Raw genomic sequence first — 10,122 nt, 5'->3', positions numbered from 1 at the left:
GCTTTGAACAGAATGTTGACGAACCTTGTGTTTATAAGAAGGTTGTCAACAAAACTGTAGCTTTTCTGGTTCTATATGTTGATGATATTCTACTAATTGAGAATGAAGTAGAATTTCTAGCTGATATTAAGACATGACTAGTCACACAATTCCAAATAAAGGATTTAGGAGAAGCACATTATGTTCTTAGGATCTGAATCGTCCAGAATCGCAAGAAAGAATGATAGCCTTGTCTCATGCATCTTATATAGACAAGATGTTGTCTCGATTTAAAATGTAAGATTCTAAGAAAGGTATGTTGTCTTTCAGGCATGGAATTCATTTATCTAAAGAATAGTGTCCTAAGACACCTCAAGAGGTTGGGTTATGAGACGAATTCCATATGCATCAGTAGTAGAGAGTTTAATGTATGTCATATTGTATACTCGTCCCGACTATGCTATACAGTTGGAATTGTCAGCAGATATCAGTTCAGTCCTGGATATGATATTAAATTTTTTTAATTAATTATTTAAATATTAATTTAGTTTTAAAATTGATTATTAGAATTAGTTTTTGAAATTAAATGGAATTGATCAAATTGCATTAAAAGTCAAATTATTGACTAGGTCAAAAATGCAATGGAAGTCAAATTGTTGACTTTTGACTTTTGAAAGTCAAAAAGTCAAATTTGTTGACTTTGGACTTTGAGAGTCAAACTTTGACCAAGTTAGTGGAAAGATTCAACATTTGTAAGTGGGAAATGCCAATTCTTATATGGCTAAGTGTTGTCTTCATTTGAAGACACATGTCCCACTAAATTCCACTTTGAGTTAGTGGATTTTTTAGTGTCAAATTCTCATCAAACTCAAAGTTGCATGTTTTGCATGTAATGGTCTTTAAAATGGGGTGTTTAATGAATTTTGAAAAACTTTTGGCCTTAGTGGAAATTGATGTGATAATCTCATCCCTTTTTTCTCTCAAAGTTTTACCCTTTTTCCTCTCCAAATTAGTCACTCACCAAATCCCACCATCCCGTTCTAAGGTCGGAGAATAGTCGAGAAGACTCTTGTGGTGGTGTATGAACCGTTCATGAGGAGATTGGAGCTAACTTGGAGAAGATTCAAAGTCTACAAAGATTGTATTCTTTTTCCCTTTTACTTGTTTTATTACATGCTTATCCTTTATAATTAACCTATTTAGAGTACTTTAGATCTATTTCTCTTCCGTTATGCATGTGTTCGTTCCATCACAACAAATTTAGAACAAGAGTACATAAAATCCATAATCTCATGATATAGCTAGTTAGTTACCTGCATAAAGCTAAAAAACCTATGAACTTAAAATCCATATTGTTGAAACAAAGTCAAACTTGGCAGCCACATGGGGATGAGAAAACAAAAAAAATAAAGATTTGAAACATAAAAGTACATAATCATAAGTTGAGAAGAATGAAGAATCATTAATAATCTTAACAACATATTGCATGCAGGAACAAAGAAGCATAAAGTTTCTGGTAGAAATTTAAAAATATAAAAATCGCACCTCATTCTTCTTTGGAACTTCAAGCAAGAACAACGACCCTAAAAAGGAAGAAATCAGAGGAGAATGAAGAAGAAATCGGAGAACAATCTGTCGAAGAAGAAATTGAAGAATAATCTGTCGAAGAAGAAAAAACAGGTTTCCTAAACCCTAAACTTTTGTGAAGACGAAGAAGCTAGGCGCGAATAGGTTTTCAATCGTGGGAGTATTTTGGACTTTTTCTTATTAATCTATTAGTGAAATTGGGTTGAGTTTATGCATTTTGCCATTTTTAAGAAATCCATGTAATTGAAACTATCTACCTAATTTTAATAATATTTTTAGACATGGTTGCAACTTACCCAAAACTTTCATCCTTTACACTTTACAAAATTAGGTTCTTCATTATCACAAGTAATCCATCAATCAAACCAACTCAATTTAATCAAAACCAAATAAATTAGCTGATTACGCTAGTGTCTAACACTAATCCAAAAAATTACATTATCAACAAATTAAAAAAAGACAATCCGCTTCATCATTTTTCCACTACCAATGAAACAGGCCAATACCATCATTCTTCAGTTGAGGAAATGGAGTCACCTCCAACCCAACCCCATTCCAACTTATTTTTCCGGCAGGTGTGGCAAAGCGACATGTCGTCCTACAAAGCAGGAACGATCGAAATCAAATCTCACTATAAAAAGAAATTTCCACATTCTTCTCCGCTCTCAATTTTCCGCCGCCGTTGTTCTTCCGCCCACTTTTTTCCGACGGTCTCTGGTTTTTCCGATTTCAAAAACCGCCCACAGTTTTCTAACCACTGGAATTCCGCCGCCAATCATGGGCTCCCTTGATAGGTCTCCAATTTCTTTACAAGTTACTTATACGCCTTTTTTTCCTCATCTTTTCGATCTTTTTTACAATGAATGGTAATTCGATTCTCCTTCTTCTGTTTCAATTTCTGCTCTGTTTTCTCGTTTTTGGCAGTTCTGATACCGGAATCGTCACCGTTGACGTCAAAACCGCCAAGAACCTGCTCCATTCTGGCTATGCATTTCTCGACGTCAGGTTGATTTTGCGTTAATTTTCTTCTCCGTATTTCGGTTGATTTGGTTAAGATTATTGGTGAGGTTTTTTGGTAGGACGGTTGAGGAGTTCAATGAAGGGCATGTGGCGACGGAGAAGATCGTAAATATTCCGTATCTGTTAAATTCTCCGACTGGTTAAGTATTTTTAATGATTCATTTGATATTTCTTTGTTATTCCTTTCGAATTATCCGGTGAAGTGACTGAAAGCCGCGGCGGTGGAATTTTCAGGTAGGGTGAAAAATGCTCAGTTTCTGGCGGAAGTATCGGCGGTCTTTAAGAAAGACGACCGCCTCGTCGTGGTAACTTGTTTTATCTTTTTCATTTTTTTTTTTTTTTTGTCAAAATACAAAAACCATCTTTGTTATTATATTTAAACTTTCAATTTTAAAATTAAATTTTCAAAATTATATAAATATTAAATTGGGTCAAAATAGATTTTTTAAACAGTTCAAGAATGTAATTGTGATTATTACATAATTAAGTAGTTTTTATAATTTGCCTTTTTCTTTTTAATATTTTCCCTTGATATTAGTTTATTTACACTTGTCCCTAGAAATTCCATATGCCATATATGTTAAAACAAAAGTACCCAGGAAAAGCAAATTACATTTTTTTTCAGGGGTTTCTGACAAAAAGTGGAAACAGTGTTGGGTAGCAAATTTAAAAGTTTAGGAACTTCATATAAATTTTTTAATGCTCTAGAATCGCATATATATTAACATAGTTTAAACAAAAAAGAAAAGATATTAACGTAACTGTTCTAATATCATATATATATATATATATATTATCTAAAAGGTTCATTGAATTTCAATATTAAAAAAAAAAAAACTTGTTGATTTACCAGGTGTAAAGACTTATAAGAATTTTTTTTTTTTATTTTGTCTATTCTATTTATAAATTCTTATAAAGGTTGAATCTTCGATAATTTTTTAGATACAAAATTGAAAAATATAAGAATTTGTTTGTCACAAAATTGAATTTTTTTACCATTTTCAATTTTTTTTAAGTACAACCAACTGCATAGTGAGATATTAAACCTCCAAACTCTTGGATTAGAGTGGAGACTAATACCAATGAATTAAGTTCACTCGGACTATTTTTCAAAGTTTAGACAAGGTACTAAATTCAGAGTAAAATATCGTTGAAGGTAAAAAATGTTCCAAAGAATATTTTTCTATTAAAATAAATTTTGAAAACTGACTTGTAGTTAATGTGTACAAATAGACAATGTATATAGTATTATATACAACTATGTATAGAATTTTAAGATAATTGTTATCATTTATTTTATTTTGAAAGATATCCTTAAGGTCAGAATTTATATCATTTTTCTTATCACATCAAAATTTATATCATTTTTCTTAGCACATCAAAATTTATACATTAGTGTCATGTCAATTTAAATGATGTTAGGCAAACATTTCAACATTTACATAAGATGGGACTTAAGTTTCACCTTAATTTATCATTAAAAAAAAAAAAACCCAAAGTTCAAGTATAAAAATGAAAAAACTTAAGTTTCACAAAAAAAACAAAAGATAAAAATAATAAAAATAAAACCTCTTCCAATGAAATTGTTTCAAAGTTCAAGTATAAAAATGAAAAATTTTCAAAATATATGGGTGTAATTAAAACCTATAATGTATTTTGTATAATTTAACTATGTTATCTGTTATTAGGGTTGCCGAAGTGGTGTCAGATCTTTGCTCGCCATTGAAGACCTCCAGAATGATGTAAGTTGTATGTTAAAATACGATTTGGATCACTACTATTTTGATTCTATTTTACTCTATATTTTTCAAATTCTCAAATTTGATTTGTTTGCTTTCAACGAATCTTAACACTTTAATGGGCTCTTAGTTAATTAGTTATAATAATCTAAAAAAATAATGATGAAAGAATTATAAATAACAGAGAAAAATGGTCTAGATATCAAAAAAATAGACATCTAAACAATTAGATTTAAGGCACGGATATATGGCTCTGTTTATCGAGAATCAAGTCTTTTGTGATGTGTATTGAATTTCTTTATATCAACCACCAACATAGCACATATTCTCTAGTATGTCCCCTCCAGGATATAACAACCCAATTCAATGTTGTGTAGTTCAAACTACTTTCCACAACTAAAACATCCTTCTTTTTGGCTGATTGCTCTTAAAACAACTAATGAGAGAGTAAGAGAGAATGATATATTGAGTAATGGTTGGTATATTGTGTTGTGATTTGAGAGAAATAAACATTAGGGTGTGTTTGGGGCAAGGATTATTATAAGACTATAATAGTCATCTCTTACTACAGTAAATACTATTTTGTATTCCTCAATTAGCTACCGTCAACACTATTTCAAAACTTCTTTACTATAGTATTTACTATTTGCTACAGTTTTTACTATTTTACATTCATCCTTTTTTTATTATCTGCTATAATGTTTACTATTTTCTTCGCAAACTATAATAATTTATACTTCAAACACATACTATAATAACCTAGGATTATAGTAACCCAACTCTTTGCGCCAAACGCCTCTTAGAAAATTATACTAAATTTTAGATCTAGATAATTAATATATAATTAAGGAATTTTATTTTACATTTCTCAAATAACAAAAAAAAAATACTTTTTTTTTTTTTTTTTTTTTTTTTGTAATTTACTATAAAACCTTTTTTAACTTTTCATGAGAAAGATGTATAACCGCAAAATAATTCAAGTAATTTAAATACATATCTTCGACCAACAGGTCTTAAATTTAAATCCTCACATCCTTTAAACTAAAAATAAAAACAAAATAAATTTTTGTGTATTTGGCTAGATTCTCTAAACATTTCTCAACATATGTATATTTGTCCTCTTCCATTGTTTTTTCAGTCTAACAAGCTGAGCGTGGAATTCAATTTTTTTTTTTCCTTTTCATAAAGGTATTGTAATTAAAGTGTGGGTGGAGGAATTGAACCTCAAATTTCAAGATCGATAGTATAAATACTATGTCAGTTGAGTTGCGCTCTTGTTGGTAGGAATTCAAATTTTTGGTATTCTAATCAACCTATGCTTTAACTAATTAGTCATCAATTCCGTAATTGTTGAAGAATTTCTAAGTTCTCGATTTAAATTCCCTTTATTTCTTTTTCAACAAAAGAAATTATAAGTATTAACAATGGATCCATTCTTTAAAGAGAAAAAATAAATTAGGTTAAATTACAATTTTCGTCTCAATCCCTAAACCAAATTCTAACATTTTTTTTCCCTTACAAAATTATGGGATTAAATTTGCAATTTTACTGCTAAGTTAACATCACAAAATTGATGTCGTAGGGTTTCAAACAATTGAAAGATCTGGGCGGAGGGCATCTAGCTTGGTTGGAGAATGGTTTTTCTGTGGCAAAAGGGATGAAACTAGATCCGAAAGTAGTTGAAGATGGTAAGATTGATGAGCTATGATCTATATAAAATTATTTGAGAGACTGCTACAATTTGATTTGTCACTTTTACAGGTAAGCTATAAAATCAGTTAAATTTGTATCGATACATACAAATTTATGAATTTATACAAAATGATTATTAAGAGATAGTTATATTTTAGCATTCTTATTGAATTATCATTGTAAATGTTGATGAGCTTTGATCCAAAAGGGATGATACTAGATCCAAAGTAATTGATGAGCTTTAATCTATATAAAATTATTGGAGACACTGTTACAATTTGATTGTCAATGTATAAAAGATAAGTTATAAAATAATTTGGTTCGATATACATATATTTATGAATTTGCATTAAATGATTATTAAGAGACAGTCACATTGTAGCATCTTATTGAATTATTATTATTTTTTAATCTAATGTAAATCTTTGTTGGTAAAGTTTAAGAATAATAAGACATTTCAATTTGTCTAAAATATGTTGATTGAGATATCACATTGGTTCTTCCCATCTTTAATTTTTTTGTGGTTGGACTAAAAAAATATTGTTTTCTTTTGCATCGTCTATGATATTTAGGTCTCCTATATTAATTCAAGCATAGAATATAGAATATATAACTTATAAGACAAGTGTTTAACATGCTTACAATTCAATTCTTCATCTACATCTGTTGAATTGAAAACAAAAAGTACATATATTGCGAATTAGAGAAAAATATAATAAAGATAAACAATCTAATATTTTAATATCTCTTTTCAAGTTGACATGGTGCTAGATATTAAATTAAATTTACCTTCACTAATTAGCTTAAGCTTTTGGGTCAATTAATGATTTCTGATAGTATCAGAGTAGGTGTTTCTAAGCAATGTTGTTTCCTCCCTAATTAAAATTATTTCTACTTGTTTGACTTGTCTTCATATTTTTGCATTTAGTTTTTTATGGTTTTCTGGTCTATTTGGAGTACGAGGTATATGTTAGGAATTGAATACATTTCCTATGATTTAATCTATTGAGTTAATCTTCTATTTGTTCGTGAGGATTATTAAGGAAGTATAAGGGTGTAATTGTAATTTTATTTCCTTCCCTTTATGTGGGCTTGAAAAAAACCTAATTGTCTGCCTCCGTTCATCTTCTTCTTTGAATTCCTTTATGGTGGACAACAATTTTCTAAATCAGACTTCTTCGATGAATTCGTTGTCTTCTCAATCTTCTATCAACAATTACATGGATCTATATTATCTTCATCACACAGACAATACAAATCTTGTTCTAGTTTTAGATCTTCTCAACGATGACAATTATGTATTGTGGAGTCAAATCAATGATCATCGCTCTCACTGTGAATAACAAAATTGGCTTTGTCGATGGTAATATTTCCAAGTCGGATAATACTTCTTCTGAAGGTATCAAATTCCTCAGCAGAAGCGCATGAACGCGTGCATCTTTAAAAATCGTTTTGGATATTTATGAAAAAAATTGTTGGGAATGCGACCAAATTCCCACATTAGTTAGATAAGGGGAGGATTCATGGTTTGAACTCTATTGGATAGGCAGTGCTCTCAGTGAAAAGAAGTTAACCTAGATAAGAGTTAAACGGATGGAGGACTATTTGAGGAGAGGCTCGGTGATCCTTTATTCGAGGAGAGGATTGTTGGGAATGCGACCAAAGTCTCACCTTGGTTAGATAAGGGAGTTAAACGGATGAATGACTATTTGAGGGGAGGCTCGGTGGTCTTTTATTTGAGGGGAAGATTGTTGAGAATGTGATCAAAGTCCCACATAAGTTAGATAAGAGGAGAGTCATGGGTATATAAGTGAGGATGACTATTTCACTACAAAAAATCACACCTTTTTCGACGTTTAACATCCTGGGAAATGGTCGAAGACGCGTCGGGAGTTGGACGCAACTCCTGACACCTAATATATGGTGTTAGGATTTTGGACAAACTCCTCACGCGTAATATACGACATCGAGAATTTGTGCACTCTCGACATATATATTTCCATCGTGGGGAGTTCAATTTCAGTAATTTGTAATTTGTAATTTTTCTTAAAGTGAAATTTGAACTCTCGACGACGAGATAGTCATTCTTTTAAAAAAAAAAGTAATTTTTAATTTTTCTTAATTTGATCTGAATAACCTATAAAATATTATTAAGCAACTCAAACATATTCACATAAGAAATAAAACAAACAAACAAAGTCCATATTATTCTTTATTACCTAAAATAAAGAAAAGTTACAAGATAGTTTACGAAAGAAATATGTCTTCACAAATATATAAAAGAAAGAACATGAAAACAATGTCAAGAAATATGTCTTCACAAATACATAAAAGAAAGAACATGAAAACAACATCTCGAATACTACATATCCAACATAGCATCTCCAATAATAACATTCCAACCTTATCTCCGAACAACATCCCACAACAAAACAAAAACATGCAAATGTCATAAACTTCCATAAACAAACTAAAAGTTCCAAGTTCAACTCCAAAATGAGTATAACCAAACTCAACACACCTCCACAATGTTCAAACTTCATAAACATCCATAAACACACAAAAAAGTTCAACTTTCCCCCAAAACAATTATAACTAAACTCAACCCTGAAGGAAATCGGATCCGAGATTTCCATGAGCAGCAGAACAAGATTATTCCAAATCACAATCATGAATGAATAATATATTTACAGTTGACTTCAAACAAATGGTTATATAATTCATACAGAGAAATTACGGCGTCAACAACAAATGCACAAAGGGCAAACTATACGAACAATGGCAAAAGCGTCTACACGCTCCGTTGCACATAAACGCTCGAACAACAATGACCACGAACGCTCGATCTACACGACCACAACACCACAACGAACACACCACGAACACTTTGCGCTCGTCCTCAACGATCTCCTCGGTCACGAACTCCTCAGCAACACGAACGTCTCCACAACACCACGAACGGCCTCCAGAAAACTTGACAGTGTCGAGTTGAGTCTAACACCACCAACAAGGCTATCTTGGTATTCTCAGTTTGAGATCCAGATGGTGGACTCTGTTCGAACTTGGTATGAGGCAAACAAAGGAGGAAATACCGATCGCGTACACGACTGGGCAAGTGGGAGATGGCAGAGACCTATCGTATAGGTCGATGCCCAATCGTTTAGATAAAGCTAAGCGATCATCTAGCAAAAGCTATGCAATCGTTTAGCTCGGTCTGTCGCCTACAGACTCTATACGTTCGTCTATTTAGGGCAAGTGATCGTCTAGCAAAACTATGTGATCGTTTAGTAAATACTGCGTGATCGTTTAGCTCGCCACTACACGATCGTTTAGCTCGCCCAGCCTTCATTTAGTAAATCCGTATTTACTTGACGACTACGTGAGTTTCTTTTGCGCAGAGAGAAAACTCAAAACTTTTTCAATCGTTTTGTAAAAACTTCTTTTTGAAAATAGAAAAACCATTTTCCTTTTAAACTCACGGTTACCATGATTCAATAACCACCCACTACTTTGGTTATTTAAAAGAAAAAGAATTAATTATCCAATAATTAATATCATTATAAACATAAATGATAACCAACTTATCATATTATATTTATTACCTATAGTTTTAATATTTCATCTCATGAAACATATAAACCATAGTTCTTTTTCTATTCCATGGTACTAAATGTAAATCTCATCTACATCAATCCTACATTAGATGTATCTTATACATCATACCGATTATATCATATATAATCAAAATACCTCTTGTCAATTTGAACATTTCAAATCAACATCAAGAACTGATCTCAACTGAATCCATAGAGCTACCAAGGGGACCTCATGGACCTGTAGCTCGAAGATCCAACGGTACGTGAATAATTGACTAAACTCTTTAGTCACGGAATCCACTATCCGTTAACTATCAGACACTCCATTAAAAACCGACAGCTGAACTCTCCTTACCACAGATATATTATGTGTCCATCTTAACCAATCAGTAGTGCGACAATCTTTCACAGATCGCTCATAAGTATAGCTGGGCTAATAATCGTTATGCCCCTATAGTTATATTTGTCTCCTTAAGTACCATTGATCCCTCTAATGAACATAAGTCATA

General features: G+C 31.6%; 1 protein-coding gene across 1 annotated transcript; it reads left to right on the top strand.

Moving 5' to 3' along the window:
* The first annotated feature begins 1,971 nt into the window (after positions 1-1,971).
* Positions 1,972-6,163, top strand: LOC120072977 (uncharacterized). The gene is made up of 6 exons (XM_039025526.2): positions 1,972-2,360; positions 2,491-2,571; positions 2,646-2,725; positions 2,821-2,891; positions 4,275-4,328; positions 5,908-6,163. The coding sequence occupies exons 1-6, from the start codon at positions 2,056-2,058 to the stop codon at positions 6,031-6,033; spliced, it is 717 nt and encodes a 238-aa protein (XP_038881454.1). The 5' UTR covers positions 1,972-2,055; the 3' UTR covers positions 6,034-6,163.
* Positions 6,164-10,122: the final 3,959 nt, after the last annotated feature.

The sequence above is a fragment of the Benincasa hispida genome, chromosome 3, assembly GCF_027475165.1.
Source record: "Benincasa hispida cultivar pf3 chromosome 3, pf3_genome.v1.1, whole genome shotgun sequence".
In the NCBI taxonomy this organism is placed as follows: domain Eukaryota; kingdom Viridiplantae; phylum Streptophyta; class Magnoliopsida; order Cucurbitales; family Cucurbitaceae; genus Benincasa; species Benincasa hispida.
The sequence above is the reverse complement of the archived record's forward strand: the minus strand, read 5'-3'. Positions and strand labels throughout refer to the sequence as shown.

Excerpts from the sequence above, each read along its gene's own strand:
- LOC120072977 (XM_039025526.2), top strand. The coding sequence starts at position 2,056 with ATGAAACAGGCCAATACCATCATTCTTCAGTTGAGGAAATGGAGTCAC. Across the intron at positions 2,572-2,645 it reads TATGCATTTCTCGACGTCAG|GACGGTTGAGGAGTTCAATG; the intron begins GTTGATTTTGCG and ends GTTTTTTGGTAG. Across the intron at positions 2,892-4,274 it reads AAGACGACCGCCTCGTCGTG|GGTTGCCGAAGTGGTGTCAG; the intron begins GTAACTTGTTTT and ends ATCTGTTATTAG.